This window comes from Gorilla gorilla, chromosome X (assembly GCF_029281585.2).
Source record: "Gorilla gorilla gorilla isolate KB3781 chromosome X, NHGRI_mGorGor1-v2.1_pri, whole genome shotgun sequence".
Taxonomy (NCBI): Eukaryota; Metazoa; Chordata; class Mammalia; order Primates; family Hominidae; genus Gorilla; species Gorilla gorilla.
This window is the reverse complement of record NC_073247.2, coordinates 64,345,463-64,372,963: the sequence shown is the minus strand read 5'-3', so window position 1 is coordinate 64,372,963 and position 27,501 is coordinate 64,345,463. Positions and strand designations below refer to the sequence as shown.

Sequence of the window (27,501 nt, the reverse complement as noted above, 5' to 3'; positions counted from 1 at the left end):
AGGTAAATGTAAAATTATTTTCTAGTAGAATTGGTATTTGCCCTATTAAGAGCTTAAACACTTTTCTCCTGGAAGCCAATGTTGCAGCTGCTGAGTACTAATTCCTTGAAGGGATAGTTGAAATAGTCTAGAGAAAAGAGATGAGAGACAGACAGACAGACTACACAATAAGTTAATGCTTGAGTCATTGATTTATCTTCTTGTAGAATGGTAGTACCTCTTCTTTTAAGTAGTAGTCTTACAACTAGGACTGGAAGCTCGATAGTAGTGTCTTCCATTGAAAAATAACTCAAAACAAAAGTACATATAACAATAATAACTTTTTCAAATGAAAAATCTTCATGTATAAGATGTACTTGATGTATTGTTAAATTTTATTTATCTTTGGTAATAATGTTAATAATAGGATTGATACAGACATTCAATAACATAGATATTCTACCAGGTTTGCAAGGTAACCAAAACTATCATGTTTTCTGAATAGTAACAAATTGTATATTTAGCTTGAATTTTACTGTTATCATAGCAAGTTTTATGTCTGTACTGTTTACAGCCTGTATCCCAACCAGTTGGAGTTGAACAACAAGCAGCTCTTCTAAAACCAGATTTAGTTCGAAGGTAAGTATCTTCAAATTAATACCATGAGAACAATGAGGATATGCTGAAGTTTGTTTACTCATTAGGTGCTTAGTGCATCCTGACTAGAGAAGCTTCTGTATTCTTGTACTTGTGTGGATGTTTAATAAAGACGATAGTTTTTTTTTTTTTTGCTTTTTTATGTCAGTAGGGATCATATGGATTGTGAAATTAATTGATCATTTTCTTATTGTGTTTATTTATACCATTCTGTTCTAGGAAAAGCCGGTAAGGGTTAAGGAAGGAAGAAACAATAGAGTTTAGAGTAGAATTCTAGCTAATCTAAAGAAATAAATTACAACTAGATATTTAATTGTATTATTATTTAATACTTGAAAACTAGTATTTTTCTGTATAAAAATATAGATTGGATAGTCTTTATTGTTCTATCTTCAAGTTCATTGATTGTTTCCTTTGTCCTGTTCCTTCTACTATTATGCCTATTCAGTGAGGTGTTGTTTTTTTTTTCTGTGATTGTTTATTTCTATACTTTCTATGTGGTTCTTCTTAAAATCTTCTATTTCTTTTATAAGATTTTGGTTTTTTCATTTGCCTCAAGATTATTTGTGATTGCTCATTGAAGCATTTTGATGATAGCTGCTCTAAAATTATTGTTAGAGGCCAGTGCAGTGGCTCACACCTGTAATCCTAGCACTTTGGGAGGCTGAGGCAGGCAGATCACTTGAGGTCAGGAGTTCAAGACCTGCCTGGCAAACATGGTGAAACCCTGCCTCTACTAAAAATACAAAATTTAGCCGGGTGTGGTGATGTACGCCTGTAATCCCAGCTACTTGGGAGGCTGGGGCTGGGGGATTGCTTGAATCCAGGAGGCAGAGGTTGCAGTGAGCTGACATCGCACCACTGTATTCCAGCCTGGGTGACAAAGTGAGACTCTGTCTAAATAAATAAATAAAATTCTTGTTAGATAATTCCAATATCTGATTCATCTTATTCTTTTTTTTTTTTTGAGATGGAGTCTCACTCTATTGCCCAGGCTGGAGTGCAGTGGCACGATTTCGGCTCACTGCAACCTCCACCTCCTGGGTTCCAGTGATTCTTGTGCCTCAGCCTCCCAAGTAGCTGGGATTACAGGCTTGCACCACCACGCCTGGCTAATTTTTGTATTTTTAGTAGAGACGGCGTTTCACCATGTTGGCCAGGCTGGTCTCGAACTCCTGAGCTCAAATGATCTGCCCGCCTCGGCCTCCCAGAGTGCTGGGATTATAGGCGTGCACCACAGCACCCAGCCTCATCTTTTTCTTGTTAGATGATTTCAATAACTGACTTATCTTGGTGTTGGCATCTGTTGATTACCTTTTTGCATTCAAGTTGTAATTTTTCTAGTTTTTGGTATGACAAAGGAGTTTATTTTCATTTGTCTCCTGGGCGTTTGGATATCGTCAGGTGACTGTAGATCCTATTTAAGTCTTTTTTTTTTTTTTTTTTTTTTTTTTTTTTGAGGCAGAGTCTTACTCTGTTGCCCAGGCTGGAATGCAATGGCATGATCTTGGCTCACTGCAGCCTCCACCTCCTGGGTTCAAGCAATTCTCCTGCCTCAGACTCCTGAGTAGCTGGGATTACGGGCACATGACACCATGCCTAGCTAACTTATTTTAGTAGAGACAGGGTTTCACCATGTTGTCCAGGCTGGTCTCAAACTCTTGACCTCAGGTGATCCGCCCACCTCAGCCTCTCAAAGTGCTGGGATTACAGGCGTGAGCTACCATGCATGGCCTATTGAAATCTTCTATGTTAGCAAGCAGTCACCCTTGTTTAGATGCATAGGTTCTGGCCTGCTTTTGTGGGCCGTGATTCTGATGACAATTTAGTTTTCAAAATCCTTACAGTGCTGCTATTCTGGTTTGTTTTGTTCACCTGGAACCCCTGGCCCCCACTGCTGGGCCAAGAGGTGGAGAGTGCTTCCCTAGGCCTGCTCCCCCAGGTCTGCTCTACAGGCTATACTCTACTTACTGGTGGGGCCCTACCAGCAGCACTGGGGAAGGACATGGCCTACTTAAGTCCTCTTCTGTTGCTGGGTTGGGGATCAGGAGATACTGGGCTTGGGCTGCCTTTGCCTCTGGACTGGGAATTAGGAGATACTGCCTGTACTGCCTTTATTCACTGGGTGGGTAATTGGAAGATACCAAGCTGCTATGATGTTACTCAAGTCCTAGGGGTCCCCAGCCAGTCCACTTTCATCTTTTCACTCTTCTGTGCCCTCCTGTCATTGTCTACTACATTATTTCTAGAACTTTTAGCTGTACTTAGAGGGGAGGAGCAGGGAGAGTTGAGTTTCTGCCATCTTGTCCCAAACCCTAAACTGATGTGTTAAGTAACTTTGGAATGTGAATGATATAGCCCATTGGCTAAAATTATATTCCTTTTATCCTCTGATTACTTGTTACTGCCATTTCTCTGTGTATTTAAAAAACTCTTAAGGGCAGTATTAATGTATCTTCTTCCACTACTTATATTTATGCAAATTCTTGTCATATGGACATAAAAAATTTAGGAGTTATTTTTATCTCTTGTACATCTATATATAGATGCTTCATGAGTAGTTTTTAGGAGAAATAACTTGCTTAAATTAACTTGAAAGATATCTATTTCAAAAAGATGTCTGAGACTTGGAGCTTGTCATTTAAATTCCAAACGTGTTTATTGAAATTTTTGTATTTGTTGAAATATGTTTGAGTTTAAAGAAAAACCTGAAAAATGCCTTTGACGCAGATAAACTAAAAGATAGCCTCCCCTTTCATAATAATATTGATGTAGACCTGTAAAATGTAACTAATTAGAATTAATAATGTTGAGCTATTTTTACATCATTCATTTTCATATCTTGTTCTGCCTCCTGCAGAACACTATTCTTGTCTCCCATACCTGGTCTACCCTGTTGAGTTCATTACATAAACAAGTATATTTTGAGTGATAATTTGTTTTGGTTTTAGAAGTTTTGTTTGAAGATATTAATAAAGTAACCCCTAAACAAACAAGATAAAACTGATCAAGAGCACCCTATAATAAAAGGCTCCACAGAGGTCTATCACTGGCAATATTTTTCTTTCATTCTCATCACTGTGAGATGGTTTGCTAAATAAATACAATGTGATTTTGATTTTTCAGCTTTTTAAGAAAGCTTTATTGAATTATAATTCACATACCATATAATTCACTCATTTAAAGTGTGTAATTTAATGGCTTTTAGTATATTCACAGAGTTGTGCAGTCATAACTTTTAAAAAGATTGTAGTATTAATTTTTCTTAAACTCATTATTTATAGTTTTATAATTGGGAGTTTTTCTTAGAATTTTACTGTCAAGACTGGAATGAGTTACTTTTTTAAAAATATTACTAGCTTGAATCAAGATGTGGCAACTACGAAGGAAAACATCAGTAGCCCTGATAACCCAAGTGGAAATGGCAAACAGGATCGGATCAAACAGAGAAGAGCTTCCTGTCCCCGACCAGAGAAGGGGACTAAATTTCAGCTTACCGTCCTTCAGGTCAGTTTGTAAATATGGTTTGGTTAAGAGTACATATAGAGGTCTGGAGGGTCAGAGAGGGGCAGTGCTGCAGAAGTGAGTTGTAGAATATTGTGAAACCCTCTCTAAACTAACCTTTTCTCCGTTACAGACTTTCCAATGTGAGTATTATGTGTTCGTTGTTAAACTTAGGAAATATAAGAAAGAAAATAAAATCTACTTTTAACCACCATTCAGAGATAGCTCCTATTAATGTTTTAGTTTGTTTTTCTCTCTTTTTCCTGTATGTACATGTAGTGTTTTACATTATTGAGGTTGTAATAGTACTAGTAATCGCAGCAAAAATCTATTGAGTTCTTTTGTGGTAGGCACCCTAAATGTTATCCATGCATTTTACCATTTAATCCTTCAATAACCCTGTATGATAGGTCGTAGTATATACTCATCTTTACAAATGAAGATACTAAAGATCAGAGGAGTGGGCCGGGCGCAGTGGCTCACGCCTGTAATCCCAGCACTTTGGGAGGCCGAGGCAGGTGGATCATCTGAGGTCAGGAGTTCGAGACCAGCCTGACCAATATGATAAAACCCCGTCTCTATTAAAAATACAAAAATTAGCCAGGCATGGTGGTGCATGCCTGTAATCCCAGCTACTCGGGAGGCTGAGACAGGAGAATCGCTTGAACCCAGGAGGCGGAGGTTGCGGTGAACTGAGATCACACCATTGCACTCCAACCTGGGCAACAAGAACAAAACTCCATCTGAAAAAAAAATGAAATAAGAGGAGCGAGGTTAGTTGCCTAAGATCACTCAACTAGCAAGTGATAATGTCAGATCTGAACCTAGATCGGACTTTAAAGGCCGTATCTCTAACCAATATAATGTATGTTTTAGTTGGCTGCTTAAACCTATATATAATTTTATATCCTGCATTTTTAAAAACCTAATATATCATGTATGCTTTCCTGTATCATTAATTTTTCAATAACATGACATTTTAAATGGCTACATTAGATAGCTGCTTATACAGAGAAATAACTTACATTCCCTATGTTCTTGGTTTATGTTCTTTCTTTCCATCTTTTTCCCAGTCTGTCTTTTTTCTAACTTGCTGTCTTTTACTCTTTTTGTCTGTCTGTATATCTTTGCAGCAAAATCCTTGAACATAAATCTTTGTATCTATCCCTGATTATTTCCTTATTAGATCCATAGGAGTCGGATTCATGGGTCAGAATATGAAGATTTTTAAAGTTTCTAGATACATGTTGCTAGATTGCTGTCCATAAAGATTGGTCCAGGTTACATTTCCATTTGCAGTGCCTCTTCTTTTGCTTAGAGTCAATTTATAGATTAAGATAATTTTGGAAATGAATTATTAAATTTAAATCTTTGCATTGCAGATAGCTCTAGTGACTATTATAACTTTTTTTGCTTTCTTATAAAAGTTGTGTTGTTTTCTTTACCACAGGATCACATTTATAACTTATTTTTTACTGAGTAACTTGAACCTGTTAGTTTAGTCATAGAATGGCTGTTTAGATGGTATTCCACCAAGGGAAAACATAGTCTTTTTACATTCTGAACTATTTAAGCCATTTTCCACATATATTGTACGTGAACTAGTGTAGATGTTCCTTGCACAATTTGCAAAAAGAAGACAGTGACTGACTCTTAAACCGATAAAATGTTTGTACTCAGGTATCAACCTCTGGAGATAACATGGTAGAGTGTCAGCTGGAGACACACAACAACAAGATGGTCACCTTCAAGTTTGATGTTGATGGTGATGTGCCAGAGGATATTGCAGACTATATGGTAAGTGCGGTAAGACCAAATTATCTTCCCTTCAGCATTCTGTCTTTTTTCCCCTATAATTCTGTCTCCATTTATTTTGAGCCATTGTTTTTTAGAGTACGATTAGTTTTAAAAATTTGTACAGAGGTAAATTGGGTTATCATCAAGTGTAAGTCACTGCATCTCCTCCGGTTTCAGTATATTTAACTGGAAAATATGCGGAGGTTTCATTTAGAGATAATATAGATAAATGGCTCTTATCTCTGATTGCATGTGAAAATCACCTGACAAGCTTTTTAAAAACAATTGTATTGCCTGGTCCCTTGATTAAATCAGAATATTTGGAGGTGAGGCCCAAGCATCAGTAGTCTGTAAAGCTCCCCAGGTAATTCTTTTTTTTTTTAATTTATTTTTTGCTGGGCACAGTGGCTCATGCCTGTAATCCCCGCACTTTGGGAGGCCTAGGCAGGAGGATCACTTGAGCCCAGGAGTTCAAGACCAGCCTAGGCAATGTAGTGAGTGAGACCTTGTCTTCACAAAAAATTTAAAAATGCCAGATGTGGTGGCCACACTTGTAATCCCAGCACTTTGGGAGGCTGAGGGAGGAGGATTGCTTGAGCCCAGGAGATTGAGGCTGTAGTGAGCTATGATCATGCCACTGCATTCCAGCCTGGGCAGCAGAGCAAGACCCTGTCTCAAAAAAAAGTTATCTTTTATTATTTTTATTTTTTATAACAGGCTTTGAAAAAGCTAAAGCCCCAGGTAATTCTTTTTCTTTCTGTTTTTTTTTTTTTAATTTTTGTGGCTACATAGAAAGTTTATATATTTATGAGGTACATGAGATATTTCGATGTAGGTATATAATGTGTAAGAATGACGTAAAGGTAAATGGGGTATCCCTCCCCTTGTAATTCTAATGTGTTAGCCACTGATCTAACATCTTGCATGTTATTGTTTCATTTAGTTTTTAATATTTTCTTTGAATTGTTAGGCTTAAGTTAGTATTTCTTCCCCCCTTATTTTATTATTTTTTTTAAATTATTTTCTAGGTTACTTTTGCATCTTCCCCTTTTTTGATGGGGATGGGACTAGGATGGCAGGAAGAGTGCATATAATGCTTTTTGTTTCTGCCAGCTTTCTTTGTGTATGCATTTCTAGCCAAGCAGAATTAAACATTTTAAAAGTTAATTATTTCATCATCAGTTCTGTTTTTGTTTAACGTAATATTTTCTGAACTGTCTCTTTCATTCTTTTCAGGAATGTTTAACCTAATTAGTGGTCTTCCGAGCTATTTTTTTTTTTTTTTGAGACAGAGTCTCGCTCTATTGCCCAGGCTGGAGTGCAGTGGTGTGATCTTGGCTCACTGCAACCTCCGCCTCCTGGGATCAAGTGATTATCCTGTCTCAGCCTCCCAAGTAGCTGGGATTACAGGCACACGCCACCACACCCAGCTAATTTTTGTATTTTTAACAGAGATGGCATTTCGCCATGTTGACCAGGCTGGTCTCGAACTCCTGACCTCAGGTGATTCAGCCTCCCAAAGTGCTGGGCTACCGTGCCCAGCCTTCCGAGCTATTCTTTATTTTCTTTGGAGATGTTTCATTTTGTGGTTTGTGATTTAAAAGCTTTTGGGTTTGGACATCTTAGTTTTAAACATTGCCTCAGTTATGTTCTTCAAATAACCAATTTATAGAATGACATATTTTTTAAAATGCTGGTTCCTTCTCTGGTAGGTAGTGCCAATCTGAGAAATGTCAGTAGTCTCAGAATAATTTAATGTATTTTTTGGCATTTTATTGCTGGTCTTTGTGAATTCTATTGTGACACTTGGATTTAGATACTTAATTTTAATTTTATTCTTCTTTTTCTTTTTCTTTTCTTTTTTTTTCTTTTCTTGTTTTTTTTTTGAGACAGAATTTTGCTCTTGTTGCCCAGGCTGTAGTGTAATGGCACAATCTCAGCTCACCGTAACCTCCGCCTCCTGGGCTCAAGCAATTCTCCTGCCTCAGCCTCCCAAGTAGCTGGGATTACAGGCACCCGCCATCATACCCAGTTAATTTTGTATTTTTAGTAGAGACAGGGTTTCACCATGTTGGTCAGGCTGGTCTCGAATTCCTGACCTCAGGTGATCCACCCGCCTCAGCCTCCCAAAGTGCTGGGATTACAGGCATGAGCCACTGTGCCTGGCCCAATTTTCTTTCTTTATGTGATAGTCACTATTTATATAATATTATAACTTTGAAGAAACTGAATTCATTCTCATGAATAGACTTACTTTTACTTTTGGGCAGGTTGAAGATAACTTTGTGCTGGAAAGTGAGAAAGAAAAATTTGTAGAAGAATTGAGAGCTATTGTAGGTCAAGCCCAGGAGATCCTTCATGTCCACTTTGCCACAGAAAGAGCCACTGGAGTTGATTCTATTACTGTGGACTCCAACAGTAGCCAGGTGAGAACAATTGTTTAGCAAACAGATCTTCTCAGATATGAATCAGGAACTTTTTAATTTATCTATTCATTTTTAATTCAGACAGGGTCATCTGAACAAGTACAGATAAATTCTACATCTACTCAAACCAGCAGTAAGTATATTTAGTAAAATTTACCATTTGGTTTTTGAAGCAAGACATTTGAAAACTTTTAACACCCCTTCATTGGGAAAGATGTTAGCCAATAAATTAATTTGGTAACTTATTAGTGTAGGTTTTCTCACACTTTGAAAGGCCCAAAGGTAATAATCCATCCCCTGACTTTTCCCCAAGTGTTGGTTCTTTATCTGATTGATTTATTTTTGAGTTATTGGGTGGTCATGTTACCAGAAAAGCAGTCACAGTACTGATGACCTTAAATGGCATAACTGTTTGCAACTTAACTGGTAAGTTATTTTTTTCTGATTTGAGATGGATAGAAACTTTTCAACAAAAGTCATCATTTTCTAAGTTTGCCTCATATTTCAATAGTCATTCGTATCTTGATTTTATTCTACTAACGATGAATGATATGCTTCTACTTGTGCTGGTCACTGATAACTTTTAGTAAATCAGATACCAGATAAACTTCCAGAAACGAAAACTAGGGTCTTCTGTTTTCTTTTCTGATGACTTTATCTTTCCATTCTTCTCAGTTCTGGTCATGGGTATATTAAAGAGTGTCTGGGAGGGGGATAAGAGCCATAGACAAATGAGCACCCCTGAAGAAATTACAGGAACGTAAAGAAGCAAAAGGTGGTGTGGGAGTAATAGAACCAGATACCATTATCCTGAAATTTAGTTTGACTGTGTTAGGATGCAGAGTCCTTCCTATATCTCATTTTTCTGGTTAGCCAAGATATGAGTAGGTTTCTGACTAACAAAGTTGGGTAAAGTTTAAAAGAGAATATATCTGACTAACAAAGTTGGGTAAAGTTTAAAAGAGAATTACTTATTTGAGTACATTTACAAAGTAGCAGTTAAGATGTAGGGGTTTATTTTACTTTATTTTAAAAAATGTCATACAGTAAAACTGATTTCTTTTTCTTTTGGTGTACACTTCTGTAAATTTTAATACATGTATAGATTTATATAAGCACTATCATAATCAGGATACAGAATAAGAGATATAGGTTTTAATGAGAAAAGTGCTGTCAGTTTTTTCAAAGAGTACCCTGTTTCTAATTGCTATTCAAGCAATATTTGTTTCAGTAGAATCTAAAATCCTTCTCTAAAGATATTGTGTGCTTAGTACTTTAGACTTTTTGTCAGTATTAAAAGGGCTGGTCTTATCAATTACATATATTCTAGTACTATTAGAAATGGAGATATAAGACAAATTGTTTATTTAACCTGGCTTCTTCAGTCAATAAGGTAAATAAATTGAAAATAGCTTAGTATATTATTTTTTGCTAATTATTTCTGCAGATGAATCTGCTCCTCAGTCATCCCCAGTTGGTCGGTGGCGATTCTGTATCAATCAGACGATAAGAAACCGTGAGACTCAGTCTCCTCCTTCTCTTCAGCATTCCATGTCTGCGGTTCCTGGCCGACATCCACTTCCTAGTAAGCTTTTCTTCTCTGCCAGCTTTGTCCAGACTCAAAGGATGGGATGCAAAATACATATGATATCTTTAACTGGTTTCCATGGGAATTTTATGCTTATGAGAATTTTCATAAGCTTTTTTGAAGACATTAATATTAGGATACAACTTAAGCCATTTCCTATTTAATATTTATGAGAAAAAAGGAAAACATTATTTTCCTTGACAGGTTGAATTCTGTGTTTTGAGTCTTATTTACAAGAGTACTTTCACACAGGTTCTCATTTGCCCCTTTCTCCTCCTGTTCCTTTTGACTTAGGGTACTAGTCTATGCTTTGTACTCGTTAGTACGTGCTTAGCCATTCTTTATTATTGTTCCAGGTCCAAAAAACACAAGTAATAAGGAAATATCACGGGACACATTGCTCACTATAGAAAATAATCCATGCCACCGTGCACTTTTCACCTCCGAATCAGAACACAAGGATGTGGTTGATGGTAAGATTTCTGAATGTGCTAGTGTAGAAACCAAGCAGCCGGCTATACTTTATCAAGTGGAAGATAACAGGCAGATAATGGCACCAGTTACTAATAGTTCCAGTTACTCTACTACTTCCGTTCGTGCAGTTCCAGCTGAATGTGAGGGACTCACCAAACAAGCAAGCATATTCATACCTGTGTATCCATGTCACCAAACTGCCAGTCAGGCTGATGCACTTATGTCCCATCCTGGCGAATCAACTCAGACTTCTGGTAACTCTCTTACAACTCTGGCATTTGATCAAAAGCCTCAAACCTTATCAGTACAGCAGCCAGCTATGGATGCAGAGTTTATTTCTCAAGAAGGAGAAACTACAGTGAACACTGAAGCAAGTTCTCCTAAGACAGTCGTTCCCACTCAGACCCCTGGCCTTGAACCAACTACCCTTCAACCCACTACTGTCCTGGAATCAGATGGAGAAAGACCTCCAAAACTGGAGTTTGCAGACAACCGAATTAAAACTCTGGATGAAAAATTAAGAAACTTGCTCTATCAGGAGCACAGCATCTCTAGCATCTATCCCGAGAGTCAGAAGGATACCCAAAGCATAGACTCTCCATTTTCTTCCTCTGCTGAAGATACCCTCTCCTGTCCAGTGACAGAAGTCATAGCCATCAGTCACTGTGGAATTAAAGATAGCCCTGTACAATCCCCTAATTTCCAACAGACAGGCTCTAAGCTTCTGTCCAATGTGGCTGCAAGTCAGCCTGCTAATATATCAGTGTTCAAAAGGGACCTGAATGTGATAACTTCTGTACCCAGCGAATTGTGTTTACAGGTAAGTATCATTCTTTCTAACCAATTCCTTACTCTTTGCTTATTGTTTTAAAGAAATGCCTTCTCTTCTAAAATTCTGTCCTTTGAGATGAAATGGTCTATGTCACAAGATTCTGAGGTCACAGGTATTTAAGAAGGCTATGACTTGGGCTGCAGGTGTTCAGAACCTCTCAGTAGAGATGACAAACTATCTTTGGTAAGAGAGCCCTCTGGTGAATTAGCTAAGAACTTGCAAGCAGTGTCTATATTTGTATTAATGACAGAATGAAAACTGACTCATGGATTGTTTTAGTGGGTAGGAAGAACTTTTAGATTTTCACTTAAAATGCCGGTTATCAGTTTCCTTCTTTAAAAAAAAAGTTATGGTTTTTAATTTAATCATGTTTGGGGGGATTTAATTTGACAAAAAAAGAGAAGAAAAGAAAGTAAAAATCATCATTAATACCATGACTTTTTTTTTTTTTTTAAACCCTAGACGGAGTCTTGCTCTGTCGCCCAGGCTGGAGTGCAGTGGCATGATCTCGGTCTGCCTCCCGGGTTCAAGTAATTCTCCTGCCTCAGCCTCCTGAGTAGCTGGGATTACAGGCACGTGCCACCACGCCCAGCTAATTGTTGTATTAGTAGAGACGGGGTTTTACCATGTTGGCCAGGCTGGTCTCGAACTCTTGACCTCGTGACCCACCTGCCTTGGCCTCCAAAGTGCTGGGATTACAGGCATGAGCCACTGTGCCTGGCCTGACTTATTTTTTGAGTTATATAATGTAGGAACTTTAATTTTCCTTTTCTGTCCCTTCAAATCACAAAAGTAACTGCTAATAATTTGATGCTTATTCTTCTTGACTTTTCTTAAGCTTATACAGATCTATTTACATACATATAACATTATATTCATAAAAATACTGTGCTGTATACATACTGTTCTGCAACTTAATTTTTTCATTTTACAGTAGATCATGGACATCTTTCTAAATCTTTATTGCTGTATCTTTTTGTCATTTTTGTTATTATATAAGTAATAATATATACTTGTACATAGTATATATGTACTATGTACAAGTAAAATCCACCCGATCCCCAAACCTGTAGACACAGCTGTTAACAAATCTTTCCAGACATGATTTTAATTAATATACAAATATTTATAAAGACATACTTTTTATGTATGATATATTGTATCTTTATATAGATATAGATACATGTTAATATTTATATACATATACTTATTTACATATATGCTATTCTGCATTTTTTTCATTTATGGGTATCTATCCATGTCAGTACACATAGTTCCATCTTACTCAACTTTTTGAAACAACTGCATAATATTCCACTGATACATATAATTTAAAGATTTAAAAAATTTTTAAATTATTTTAAATAATAAATAAATATCACATAATGTGATTCGAATCTTAAGAAATGAACTGTTATTTCTGTCATTTAAACTTTGTTGCTTGAAGGAGACTCTCCCAAGTGTCAAGGTCAAATGAATTCATTTATTTGTTTCAAGTGTCTGTTGCTATATCTGGATCATACTTAGCTGCCACTGTTTCTGGTGTCGTGGAATTCTTCTTTTTTCCCCTAAAATACTTCTAGGAGTAATATTTTCAAATATATTGCATGAGTATCCTATTTGGTATTCTTTTGCATGTCCAAAAATGTCTTTATATTGCTTCACACTTGATTGACTAAGTACAGATGGTAGGATCAGAATTTTTTCTTCTCAATTTAGAAGACAGTGTTTTATTGTCTTTTATTAGCCTTCCTGATGAGAGTGATGTCAGTTGTTTATCATTCATTTGTAGGTAACCTATTTTTACTCTAGACCACTGCAATGCTCTTGTACTTTTTACAATGCGGAAATGTTCTGTATCTGCACTATCCAATACAGTAACCACTAACCAGATATGACTATTGAGCACTTGAAATGTGACTAGTGCAACTGAGGGCCTGAATTTTTAATTTAATTTAATTAATTTAAATTTAGACAGCCACATGTGATTAGTGGCTACTGTATTCAGTTAGCACAGGTCTAGTTGCTTTTAGGGAACTATCTTAGAGCTCTGATTATCAGACTGTATCTTGGTATATCACTTTCCCATTCATTTTGTATATCACTTTTGTGGATGTTTCGAATTTGAAGATTTGTATCTTTTTTCAGCTCCGGTAACTTTATTTTCATTTCTTTTTTTTCTTCCCCTTCATTGTCTTGCTTATTTCCATTTAGAAATTGTAGGAGATATATGGCCTCTTGGATTATTCCCCATGTTTCTTAACAGCTTGCTCTCACTTTTAATTTCATTTTTTAAAACCTTATGTTCTCAGATATGTCTTCAGTTTTTTTTTTCTTTTTAAATTTCAGATCACTCTCTTGGTATTCAGCTGTATCCAGTTAATTTTTCATTTGGCAGTCATGAATTTGATTTTTTAAATCTTTCTTATTCTTGGCTCCATTTTCATAGCAACCTATTTTTGCATATATTTTTGTTCCAAGCTTTTTTCTCAGAAAACTGACAAAATATTAACTCTAAAATATATAAAGAATGCTTACAAATCATTGAGAAAAGATCAGACAACTCAGTGGAAGAATATCCAAAGCATCTGAACGTGCATTTCACAGAAGTGGAAATATAAATGCCTGCTAAACATGTGAAAAGATTTTCAACTTTCTTAGTAATGAGAGAAAGGCAAAATTTTATGGAAAAATAGTTTTTTGCTAATCAGACTAGCAAATATTAAAGAAATTGATGGCTGGGCGCAGTAATTTTCATTTTATGTTGGTAGGAATAAAATCAGTACAGCCTACTTGGAGGGCGATTTAACACTATGAAAGTTAGAAATGTGTACATTCCTGTGACTGAGCTATGTCACTGTCAAATTCTACCTGAGAGAAGCATTTGCACATATGAACAAAGGAACATGTATAAGAATGTTCAGTGTAACATTGTTTGATTATTGGTAACAGGAAAGGATTCACAAACAAGTTTAAATATTTGTAAATAGAAATTGAGGGACATTGATACTATGAAGCAATTTAAAAGCATGAAGTAGACCTATAAATATATGTTAGCTATTATCATCTTTATTTTAGCATGGACATATCTCCAGGAAAAATCATCAGGAAAAATATATGCAGAATAATTCAGACAGTATGATGAGGTGTGTGTATGTGTGTGTGTGTGTGTGTGTATGTATGTATGTGTATGTGCGTGTGTGTTTTTGAGACAGGGTCTCACTCCATTACCCAGGCTGGAGTGCAGTGGCATGATCGTGGCTCACTGTAACCTCAACCTCCTGAGTTTAGGTGATCCCCTTGCCTCAGCCTCCCAAGTAGCTGGGACTACAAGTGCGTGCTACCATGCTTGGCTGATTTTTAAACTTTTTGTAGAGACATGGGCTTGCAATGTTGCCCAGGCTGGTTTTGAACTCCTGGCCTCAAGCAATGCTCCTGCCTTGGTCTCCCAAAGCAGTGGGATTACAGGCATGAGCCACCACACCTGGCCTGTATTTTTAAAAAGGAACACACACACACACACACACACACACACACACACACACACACACACACACATATGTACATAAATGCACAAAAAAGTTCTGAAAAGATAAATTGATATTAGTGGATATCTTCCAGGGGAGACTGGGAAGGAGGGTTGTTACAGGGATTTTTGTTTTATCTAATGGTTTAGATCTTTTGCAGAAAACAGTTATTCATGTTATAAGCCAAAAAATATCTAAGGCAGATCTCAATCAATTTAGAATTTTATTTTGCCAAGGTTAGGGACATGCCTAGAAGAGAGGAAACATGGAATCACAGATACAGTCTGTGGTCCGTGCCTTTCTCCAAAGATGATTTTGAGGGCTTCAGTATTTGAAGGAGAAAAGCAAGCTGGAGGGGAAAGAGGGAGGTTATGGTAATCCACATGTTGCAAGAGAAAAGGAGCAGGTAGGAGAATAATCAATTATGTATTCATCTCCCAATTTTGCTCAGTAAATCAGCACTTTACATAAGATAAGGTGAACATAGGGTAGCTACCTCTGGAGATATTTAACCTTTTATTTGTAGCTGTTTGCTTAGGAACAAAATGAAATGCAGTTTCTTGCATGACTCAGCTTTCAGCTTAATTTTTTTCTTTTTGGCATAGTGAATTAGGGTCCTGAGTTTTTGTTTTCCTTTCACAATGTAATACTTGTAAGATTTTTTAAATGAAAACATTCTTATTGAAACAGTGTTAGAAAGAAAACAGCTTTTGAACCCCACAAACCAGTTTCAAAATCTTGCTTTGCCGTTTACTATGTAATACTAGGCAAATTATCTACACCCTTTACCCAGCCTTAATTTCCTCATCTGTAAAATCGAGATAATAGTACCTACTTAAAGGGCTACTGGATGCCTTTGGTATATTCTCTTTATTGTTTATTCATCTTATTTCATATTCTTTGTGCTCTATAAATATGGAAACTTGTCTTGTGATTTCTTAGAATTTTAACTCTTTTACAGTGTTCGATCCAGTGACATTAAATTTGTTCACAAGGTTGTGTATCCATCACCATTATCTAGTTCCAGAACTTTTTCATCACCCCAAAAAAAGAAACTTCATACCCATTAAGCAGTCATTATTCGTTCTCCCTTCCCCTTGCCCCTTGCAACCACAAATCTGCTTTCTGTCAGTATAGATTTGCTTCTGCTAGATATTTCATATAAATGGAACCATACAGTATATGGCCTTTGTGTCTGGTTTCTTTCACTTAGCATAATGTTTCAAAGTTCATATTCCATTTTATGGCTATACTGCATTTTGTTTATCCATTCATTGGTTTATGGACATTTAGGTTGTTTCTACCTTTTGGCTGTTGTGAATAGTGCTGCTACGAACATTCATATAAAGTATTCGTATGAGTTCCTGTTTTCAATTATCTGGGGCATATGGTAATTCTACGTTTAACTTTTTGAAGAACCACCAAACTCTTTTCTAAAGCAGCCACACCATTTTACATTCCCACCAGCACAATGTGAGGGTTCCGATTTGTCCACATACTTACCAACACTTGTTTTCCAATTTTTTGATCATAGCCATCCTGGTAAGTATAAAGTGGTATCTTATTGTGGTCTTGATTTGCATTTGCTTAATGGCTAGTGGTGTTGAGAATATTTTCCTGTGCTTGTTGGTCATCTGTATATCTTCTTTGAAGAAATGTCTGTTCGAGTCCTTTGCCTATTTTTTAATTGGGTTGTTGTTTGTGTTGTTGAGTTGTAAGAATTCTTTTTTTTTTTTTTTTTTTTGAGACGGAGTCTCGCTCTTTCGCCCAGGCCGGACTGTAGTGGCGCTATCTTGGCTCACTGCAAGCTCTGCCTCCCGGGTTCACGCCATTCTCCTGCCTCAGCCTCCCGAGTAGCTAGGACTACAGGTGCCCACCACCGTGCCCGGCTAATTTTTTTTTTTGTATTTTTAGTAGAGACAGGGGTTTCAACGTGTTAGCCAGGATGGTCTCGATCTCCTGACCTCGTGATCCGCCCGCCTCGGCCTCCCAGAGTGCTGGAATTACGGGCGTGAGCCACCGTGCCCGGCCGTAAGAATTCTTTATATGTGTGGCTGGGCATGGTGGCTCAAGCCTGTAATCCCAGAATTTAGGGAAGCCAAGGCAGTAAGATCGCTTGAGGCCAGGAGTTCAAGACCAGCCTGGTCAACATAGTGAGACCCCCATCTCTATAAAATAAAATAAAATAAATCTTTGTATATTCTGGATGCTAAGTCTTTATTAGATATTTTATTTGTGAATATTTTCTCCCATTCTGTAGGTTTGTCTTTTCACTGTCTTGATGGTATCCTTTAACGCACAAAAGTTCTTAATTTTGTTGAAGTCTGATTATCCACTTTTCCTTGTATTGCTTTGTTAGCTCTTATAATTAGGTCTTTGATATATGTTGAGTTAATTTTTGTATATGTATGAGACAAGGGTCCAGCTTCGTTCTTTTGCATTTGGATATCCAGTTGTTCAGCACCATTTGGTAAAGAAACTATTCTTTCCCCCATTTAATGGTCTTGGCATTCTTGTAAAAAATCAGCTGACTATAGATGTATGGATTTATTTCTGGACTAATTCAATTCATCAATCCCAATATCTATCCTTATGCCAGTAGCAAAATGACAGTGTTTTGATTACTGTAGTTTTATAGTACATTTGGAAATCAGGAAATGTGAGTCCTCCAACTTTGTTCTTTTTAAATATTTTTTGGCTATTCAGAGTCCCCTGTGATTCCATATGAATTTTAGTATAAGCTTTTCTATTCCTGTGAAAAAGGCCATTGGGGTTTTGATAGGGATTGCATTGAATCTGTAGGTCACTCTGTGGACTGTTGACAGATTAAGTCTTCCTGCCCATGAACTTTCTATTTATTTCAGTATCCTTGAATTTCTTTCATTGATGTTTTGTAGTTTTCAGTGTATAAGACTTTCACTCCTTGGTTAAATATATTCCTAAGTATTTTCTTATTGTTATTAGAAATGGAATTGTTTTCTTAATTTCTGTTTTGGATTCTTCATTGCTAGTATATAAAAATACAACTGATTTTTATGTGTTGATGTATCCTCCAACTTTACTGAGTTTGTTTATTAGCTCCAATAACTTTTGGTGGATTATTTTGGATTTTCTATATATAAGAGCATGTCAACTGTGAATAGAGATAGTTTTATTTCTTCATTTCCCATTTTTATTTTTCTTATATACAAACTTTTTTTTTTTTTTTTTTTGAGATGGAGTCTTACTCTGTCGCCCAGGTTGGAATGCAATGGGATGATTTCAGCTCACTGCAACCTCCACTTCCCAGGTCCAAGGAATTCTCCTGCCTCAGCCTCCCAAGTAGCTGGGATTATAGGCGCTCACCACCACGCCTAGCTAATTTTTATATTTTTGTTAGAGATGAGGTTTCACCATGTTGACCAGGCTGGTCTGGAACTCCTGACCTCAGATGATCCACCCGCCTTAGCCTCCCAAAGTGCTGGGATTACAGGTGTGAGCCACTGCGCGCAGCTCTTATCTATAAACTTCTTATGCTTTTCATTTGTTTGTCCTTTTGCTTTTTGTACTGGGATAATTTCTCAATTTTTAAGCGGTTGCATCTCCTATTCAGCTATTTTTTGTATCAAGTATTACATTGTTTTAATTTCTAGTAACTGTAGTTCATTACTTTATCGATGTAGTATATTCACACATCTCTCTGAATATATTGAAGTCTTATTCTATGTTATTAATGCTATTTCCTTGGCTATTCTGTTTGCCGAGTTTAGTATTTTCTTATAATGTTAGTTTTCCCTTGGTGTTTAGTGATTCTTAGTTGTGTTCTCTTCTTTTTCACTCATGAGATTCCTTGTTCATCTGTCTGTAAGTGTTTTATGTAATTACTGTAACTTTCCTTCAGTAATTGTGGGAAAGGTATGGGACATGCTCCCTGGCACTGTATTTTGTAACTTATCTCTAATGCTGCCTGGAGGGTGGCCCAGTAGCTAGTCTCCAAATGTAGGAGGGCTTACCTTTCTTCCTGGATGTTGTCTCCTTCCTACATTGTTGACCTCTCTCTTGGCCACAAAACCTTTTCCTCTTACTGCTCTTATTTGGGGGCACATGCCTCTGCTGCCCTTTGCTTGGTCTGGAGGTGGGGAGAGAAGGGACAGAACTGCCTGCCTGTTCCTTCTTTGTTATCCCAACCAGTTCATTCTTCCATTCAGTAAATATCTCTTTAGCAGTGAATAAGTCAAAACCTCTGTTTTTGTGGAGTTTACATCTAGTAGAAGAAAATGGATACTAAACCTATATATGGTAGTCAGGGAAAGACTTGTATGTGGTGGTGATATTCATAGGCAGAGATCTGTTCAAGGAACCAAAAGGCGGCCAGTAAACAGGAGAGCATTAAGAGATAACATTGAAAGAGACAGAAGATAGATCTGATAGAGTTTTGTAAGCATTCTAGCGTACCACTCATCTTTTTAGTTGGCCAGGGTTCTCTCCTGCTGCCTGTATCAGCCACTCAAGTTTGCAGCATTTTGAAACAATTCCTACATATGTCATGGTCTACTTTTTCCTCTGTCAGTCATATATGCATGTGTCTATGTATATTTTCCTGTTGTGTCTGTAAATTTGGATTGATAAGGAAGGCTAGAACAAATATTTAATTTGCCATCTTGATCCAGTTACTACATATTAAAATTCTTTTCTGTAATTTCAGTGGGACCAATGTAACATTTTCTAAATTGTAATACTGATTTTTTTCTTCTCATGAAACTAATTATTACTAGTTTAAAATGAGACTTCAGAAAATAAAAACTGATTGCTTACAATTTTATTTTTAATATGTCCTGACCTGCCATAAGTTTGTGTTTGTTTTTTTGTTTTTTTTTTTTTGAAACAAGAGTTTTGTTCTTGTTGCCCAGGCTGGAGTGCAATGGTGCGATCTCGGCTCATTGCAACCTCCGCCTCCGGGTTCTAGCTATTCTCCTGCCTCAGCCTCCCAAGTAGCTGGGATTACAGGCAGGCACCACCACGACAGGCTAATTTTGTATTTTTAGTAGAGACGGGGTTTCACCATGTTGGCCAGTCTGGTCTCAAACTCCTGACCTCAGGTTATCCGCCCACCTCAGCCTCCCAAAATGCTGGCATTACAGGCGTGAGCCACTGCGCCCAGCCCTGCCCTAAGTAGTAATAATGCTTACCCAAGACATCATACTTACTGCCATGTAGGCTATCTTCCTTCAGGCAAATGCTAAATCCCATTCTGTGTGCTTTTATATATTTTTTTAATCTTCTAGATTAGTAGTGACCCTTCTCATGTTTCCCAAAATATTTGTGGTTGTCTGTGCTAACTTTTCATATTAATTATTATAGGGGATTTATCTTTAAAGCACTCATTTAGATACAACAGTTATATCTGGGGCCCTTTTGGGGGGAGTAGGAGGACAAGAAGAGGGGATTGATTTTATAGCCAGCATAGCCTGATGTTAACAAGAATTTTTAGAGCATGATTTTGAAGTAATTTTGATGTCCTTTATAAATTTCCGTATGCTTTCATAAAGTAAGAAACTTGATTTCCTGATACTTCGCTGTAAATCTAAGTGCCTAGATATCTTGTTTTTTTCTGTTTTTATGTGTTTCAAGCATCTTTAACTGAGTCTCTTAAATAATATAGGCATAAATGAAAATTTCCATGATAATAGCATGGAGTTTTAGTAACCTTTTTAGTAAACTGGCACATATGAAGGAAATTTTAATTTGATTTTCAGTTTTCAAAGTTTGTATAATGATGAAAAATATTCTGGGGTAGAAGATTAATAATCTTCTCTTTTATTTACTAAAGTCTAAATAATATTTTTAAAGAAACAAGGCTTTTTATAAATTGAGTACTTTGGGTTCCGTCTGATATGCTACTATTAATGCAACTATATACGTAATACTCTATTTTGGGTTAAAGATTAGTCTATACAAGAAATTCCGATTTTTTTTTTTAAAAAGCTTCACCTTACCTAAATTGTTACCACTTTGGTTTTTCTCGGTTGTTTTGTTTTGTTTTGTTTTTTGTTTTGTTTTGTTTTGTTTTGTCTCCATTAGGAGATGTCCTCAGATGCTTCACTTCCAGGGGATCCAGAGGCCTATCCTGCTGCTGTGTCAAGCGGTGGAGCCATTCATCTGCAGACAGGAGGTGGATATTTTGGCCTAAGCTTTACTTGTCCTAGTCTCAAAAATCCTATTAGCAAGAAATCCTGGACTCGCAAATTAAAAAGCTGGGCATACAGGCTACGGCAGTCAACCAGCTTTTTCAAGAGATCAAAAGTCCGTCAAGGTAGTGTGCTTACAGTCAGGGACATAGACTAGGTAACATCACTTTTCATTTACTTATTTTTTTTGTTGTTCATATACAAATCTTGCCACTTTTTCCACATAGCCCATGTATGTGACATGTCCCATTAATGTCATTGCCATTTTATTTTTTCCTTTTGTAACTAATTTGGTTTTCCGGTTATTCATTTCATATAGATACTAAGTCTTGGGATAAATCTTGCAATGTCTGATTTAGACTTAGGGACTTAATACGATGTTGCTTATTACATTAACACCTTTTAATTGTCTAGCAGGAGTTAAGCTTTTTCTACTTTTCTTCATTTTTGGTAATGTAAGCAAATTTAGTCTTAACAAACAATTTTCTCTTTTTTACTTACAATTTGGCAAAACTTGCAGTGGAAACAGAAGAGATGAGATCAGCAATTGCTCCTGATCCCATTCCTCTGACACGGGAGTCCACAGCTGATACTAGGGCTTTGAATAGATGTAAAGCGATGAGTGGATCATTTCAGCGGGGTCGGTTCCAGGTTTGTGTCTTTGATTGAATCCTTATCTACAAGGGCATTATAAAATATAACAGCCACTGGAGATCTTGGTCTGTAGATGATACTTCCATTTTTGTTTTTATTTTTTTTTGAGATGGAGTTTCACTCTTGTTGCCCAGTTGGAGTGCAATGGTGTGATCTTAGCTCACTGCAACCTCCGTCTCCTTGGTTCAAGCGATTTTACTGCCTCAGCCTCCCGGGTAGCTGGGATTACAAGTGCGCACCACCACACGCGGCTAATTTTTTGTATTTTTAGTAGAAACGGGGTTTCACCATGTTAGCCAGGCTGGTCTTGAACTCCTGACCTCAGGTGATCCGCCTGCCTCGGCCTCCCAAAGTGCTGGGATTACAAGCATGAGCCACCATGCCTGGCCGATGATACTTACTTTAAATGTAGATCATTGTCATATTTAATTTGTTCATCTTGCATGCATCCCCTCACCTTTTGAAGCCATCAGTAAAGATGAATCTAAAGAAATGGAGATTTTCATAGCTGGTAGAGAGCACAGAAATAGGTTTTCTTTTGGCGGGTGGGTGGGTCCTCTTTTATAAATGTAATTTCACGTCCTTTAGAATCTCAGCAACTCTAATTGTGGAATTTTATTTGAGCAATATGATGCCCACTCTCTTTACCCAAGGGGACTGATTGAAAGAGTGAATTTGGGGGTATAGATTAAATTTTTAAATTTTGCTAGTATCAGTACATATACATCACAGCAGAGCATCTACTTGTCTGTGCTATGCTAACCACTTTTACGTTTTTATATCTCAGGTGATTACAATTCCTCAGCAGCAGTCAGCAAAAATGACATCTTTTGGAATAGAACACATATCAGTGTTCAGTGAGACAAACCATTCTAGTGAAGAAGCCTTTATTGAAACAGCAAAGTCTCAGTTGGTAGAAATAGAACCTGCCACACAAAATCCAAAAACTTCGTTTTCTTCTGAGAAGTTACAAGCTCTTCAGGAAACCTGTAAAGAAAATAAAGGAGTTCCCAAACAAGGTGACAACTTCTTATCTTTCAGCGCAGCTTGTGAGACTGATGTATCTTCAGTGACCCCAGAAAAGGAATTTGAAGAAACTTCAGCCACAGGAAGTAGCATGCAGTCTGGATCTGAACTGTTGCTTAAAGAGAGAGAGATATTGACTGCTGGGAAACAGCCTAGCTCTGATAGTGAATTTTCAGCCAGTCTTGCTGGCAGTGGAAAGTCAGTGGCAAAGACTGGTCCAGAGAGTAATCAGTGCTTACCACACCACGAAGAACAAGCTTATGCTCAAACACAGAGTTCACTCTTCTATTCGCCATCTTCCCCAATGAGCAGTGATGATGAATCAGAAATAGAGGATGAGGACTTGAAGGTGGAGCTTCAAAGATTACGAGAAAAGTAAGGACTGTTTCTCTTTTGTCACAAATCTGGTTGCCCTAGGTTTTATAGAACTTAGTATTGGATTGGTAACTAATTTAGGATTGGTGACATTTTAATGATTGAAAACTACAAAGAATGCTAATGCTAAACATTTATGAATGAGAAAAAGTTCTTGTATATAAAATGTTTACATAGTCTCAAGACTATTACAGTTGTTTATTGACCAATATGATTTAACTACTCTTTTTGCTAACCTTTACAATCCTTATTCTTCAGGACTTTTGGTTTTAGATTTTACAACTATTCTTATATAATTTCACATTTGATAAGTAAACAGCTGATTTATTATAATCAGAGATAGTGGTTCATCTTCTTTAGGAAAAGGTAAGATACTTTCAAGATCAAGCTTATTATTTGGTGACTGAGGTAATCAACCTTCACTAGTGATATTATGATAATATATTTTGTCAATAGAATGATGTTTTGTATTTAGTTTTATAAAATAGGTCATTTAAAAAAAAGAAATTCAGGCCAGCCAGGCATGGTGGTGCATGCCTGTAATCTCAGCACTGTGGGAGGCAGAGGCAGGTGGATCACTTGAGGTCAGGAGTTCAAGACCGGCCTGGCCAACATGGTGAAACTTTGTCTCTACTTAAAAAAAAAAAAAAAATACAAAACTTAGCCAGGTGTGGTGGCAGACGCCTGTACTCCCAGCTACTTGGGAGGCCGAGGCAGGAGAATCGCCTAAGCCCGGGAGGTGGAGGTTGCAGTGAGCCCAGATCGTGCGCCACTGCACTCCAGCCTGGGTAACAGAGCAAGACTCCGTCTAAAAAAAAAGAAAAGAAATTCATATTTAAGTTACTGAATTCTAATTCTATCCACATGGTTCAAAATTCAAAAGGTACAAAAGGGTAACCAGTAGTCTCCCTCCTAGCACTGCAGCTGAACTATCCAGGTTCTCTCCTTAGACACAATAAATATTACCTGTTTCTTGTATATCCAGTTAGTCTATAACTGTACAAACAAATATGCATATTTCATTCTTTGTTCCCCAAATAGTAACTTACACTGCAAGACTGTTCTTATATCTTGGTTTTCTTTACCATTTCATAGTATCTTGGATATATATCTGTATCATTATATTTTTGACTGTTTCAAAGTATTCCATTATATGTATATACTCATAAGTTAATTACTAGCCTCCTATTGACGACCCAATGCCCTTACTTTGAAAAGTTGAAACCAACTCTAGCAATTTTTGAATATATCTTATGCTTTAGAGAATTTCCGCACTGTTCTGGGACTTGAACAATTTGTAAAGCAGGGAGAACCAGGGAGGACTAAATAGGCACGTAAAAAGCTGGATTTGGCCGGGCACAGTGGCTCAAGCCTGTAATCCCAGCACTTTAGGAGGCCGAGGTGGGTGGATCACCTGAGGTCAGGAGTTTGAGACCACCCTGGCCAACATGGCAAAACCCCGTCTCTACTAAAAATACAAAAATTAGCCAGACGTGGTGGCACGCGCCTGTAATCCCAGCTACTCAGGAGGCTGAGGCAGGGAGAATTGCTTGAACCTTGGAGGCAGAGGTTGCAGTGAGCCGAGATCGCACCACTGCACTCCAGCCTGGGTGATAGAGCGAGACTCCATCTCAAAAAATAAAATAAAAAGCTGGATTTTAGTCAAGTTCTTACAAGCTTGAATAATGCTCCACTTGGATGCTACGTTCAAGTGCTTCAAGAATTAAAGCAGGTTAAAATCCTTGGAAATTTCTTAGTTTCTAGGGCCTTGCCCAGAGAAGAAAAAAACCCAAAACTGTCATTCCAATGATAGATAATTATAATATTTTCTCTCTAACTTGTTTCAGTGTTTTTAACTTGAGCTTGCAAGAAAATTGTGAATATATACTTTAAATATTCATCACCAGAAGGCTGATATTCCACTTTAAAATATATATACAGGCTTGACATTACATTATGTATACGTCAACTTATATATTAAGTACTATACAGTATATGTACACTGATACTTTTTATAATAAAAGTTATTAAAGCAGTTTCATATTTGTGATATAAGTATTCTATTGCTTTTGTTTTGTTTTGGTTTGGTTTTTTTGTTTTTTTTTTTTTTTTTTGAGACGGAGTCTGGCTCTGTTGCCTCAGCTGGAGTGCAGTGGCACAATCTCGGCTCACTGCAAGCTCTGCCTCCTGGGTTCACGCCATTCTCCTGCCTCAGCCTCCCAAGTAGCTGGGACTATAGGCACCCGCCACCACGCCTGGCTAATTTTTTGTATTTTTAGTAGAGACGGGGTTTCACCGTGTTAGCCAGGATGATCTCAATCTCCTGACCTCGTGATCCGCCCGCCTTAGCCTCCCAAAGTGCTGGGATTACAGGTGTGAGCCATTGCACCTGGCCTTCTATTGCTGTTTTTAATGGTTCTTTTAAACCATTGTCAAATGACTGGTAGCTTTTGTAGCTGGCTAGTTTTTTGTAACTGGGTGGTTATGAATATCTACTTAATTTTGAATGTGAGACATGGATTCTCATAACCTCATAGAACCCAAGACCTGGAAAGGATCTTTTATTTTGAGACAGAGTCTTACTATGTTACCCAGGCTGGAGTGCAGTGGTGCAGTCATGGATCATTGCAGCCTCTACCTCCTGGGCTCAAGCCATCCTCTCACCTCAGCTTCCCAAGTATCTGGGCCTACAGACGTGTAACACATCCAGCTAATATTTAAATTTTTTTGTAGACATGAGGTCTCCCTGTGTTGCCCAGGCTGGTCTCAGACTTCTAGCCTCAGGCCATCCTCCTGTCTCAGCCTCCCAGAGTGCTGGGATTATAGGCATGAGACACCATGCCTGGCCTAGAAAGGATCTTAAAAGATAATTTATTCATCCTTCAGTGTTCTTTTAGCATTATGGTTTCTTCACCGATTTTTATTTATTCTTTCTTTTATTACTATTACAATTCTTATTATTAAGATGAGGTCTTGCTCTGTCACCCAGGCTGGAGTGCAGTGGTGCTGTCATGGCTCACTGAAGCCTCGACCTCTGGCTCAAGAGATCTACCTGCCTCAGCATCCCGAGATGCTTGTACTACAGGCATGTGCCATCATACCTGGTTGATTTTTTTTTTTTTCTTTTTTTTTTTCAGAGAGACAGAGTCTCACTATGTTGTCTAGGCTGGTATCGAACTCCTGGGCTCAAGCGATCCTCCTGCCTTAGCCTCCCAAAGTGCTGGGATTACAGGCATGAGCCACTGCATCTGGCAAAAAATGTTAATATCATTAATACTATTTGACTTTACATTTTGTTTTACTGACTTTCACTGTATTTAAGTTTTAGAAATTTGTTAATCTTTTTCTTCATGAGTGATTATTACAGTTAAATGTTATGCTTAGGAAGGCATTTCCCACTTCCCTCTGGAAATTGTGAAAATACTCTGTATTTCCTCTTTCCTTCCTTCCTTCCTTCCCTCCCTCCCTCCCTCCCTCCCTCTCTCTCTTTCTTTCTTTCTTTTTTTTTTTTTGACAGGGTCTCTCTCTGTCACCCAGTCTGGAGTGCAGTGGTGTGATCTTGGCTCACTGCAGCCTTGAATTCCTGGGCTCAAGTGATCCTCCCACCTCAGCCTTTTGAGTAGCTGGGACTACAGGCATGCACCACCGTGCCCAGCTAATTTTTGTATTTATTTTATTTTTTTTTTTTTTTTTTTTTTTTTTTTTTTTAGAGAGATAGGGTCGCCCTATGTTACCCAGGCTTGTCTCGAACTTCTAGTCTGAAACAATACTCCTGCCTCGGCTTCCCAAAGTGCTGGGATTATGGATGTAAGCCATTGTGCCTAGTCTCTATTTCCCCATTCTTAATCTAAATTCCTTGTTAAACTTTACTTATACTGGTTTAGAGTTTCTTGGCTCATCTTTATGGAGCCAGTGCCATTAAAATGCTTTTTGCATGATTTTCATTCAGACACATTCAGGAGGTGGTAAATCTTCAAACCCAGCAGAATAAGGAGCTGCAGGAGCTCTATGAACGCCTTCGGTCAATTAAAGATAGCAAAACCCAATCTACTGAGATTCCTTTGCCACCTGCATCACCACGTCGACCAAGATCTTTCAAAAGCAAACTTCGAAGCCGCCCCCAGTCCTTGACACATGTGGACAATGGCATAGTTGCTACAGGTAAATCAGTCATAAAAGTAATTTTTAAAAAATCTAGTCCAAGATTAGCAAAATTAGAAAAATGATTATAATACAATTTATTTTTAATTAGGCTAAAATAATTTAAAGAAGTACACATTATTCTGAGATTATTTTCTGTTTTTGATGTTAAATGTCCTTTTATGTAATAATGATTAGGATAATTGATAGATTGTAGAGAGAAGCTGAGTATGGTTCATGCTTTTATTTGGAAAACCAGCAGCTGGAAGCCCAATGCCAATCCCCACAATAATTTTTGAAATGTTATCAGTCAGTGGGAACTTCTGGTCTAGCATTTAGAGTTTGTTGGAGAGTT

At 37.5% G+C, this 27,501-nt stretch overlaps 1 protein-coding gene across 6 annotated transcripts in view; it reads left to right on the top strand.

Annotated features, from left to right (window-relative positions):
* The window catches only part of WNK3 (WNK lysine deficient protein kinase 3), a 166,013-nt gene that overhangs the window by 98,922 nt on the left and 39,590 nt on the right, over positions 1 to 27,501 (top strand). For all 6 annotated transcript variants that reach the window (XM_055376524.1, XM_055376521.2, XM_055376522.2 and 3 more), the window contains exons 11-21: positions 554 to 618; positions 3,996 to 4,143; positions 5,821 to 5,937; positions 8,208 to 8,363; positions 8,445 to 8,496; positions 9,811 to 9,948; positions 10,308 to 11,245; positions 20,845 to 20,935; positions 21,472 to 21,602; positions 22,393 to 23,006; positions 26,956 to 27,167. In XM_055376524.1, the coding sequence (XP_055232499.1) occupies positions 554 to 618; positions 3,996 to 4,143; positions 5,821 to 5,937; positions 8,208 to 8,363; positions 8,445 to 8,496; positions 9,811 to 9,948; positions 10,308 to 11,245; positions 20,845 to 20,935; positions 21,472 to 21,602; positions 22,393 to 23,006; positions 26,956 to 27,167 (2,662 nt within the window). The remainder of the gene's footprint in view (positions 1 to 553; positions 619 to 3,995; positions 4,144 to 5,820; positions 5,938 to 8,207; positions 8,364 to 8,444; positions 8,497 to 9,810; positions 9,949 to 10,307; positions 11,246 to 20,844; positions 20,936 to 21,471; positions 21,603 to 22,392; positions 23,007 to 26,955; positions 27,168 to 27,501) is intronic.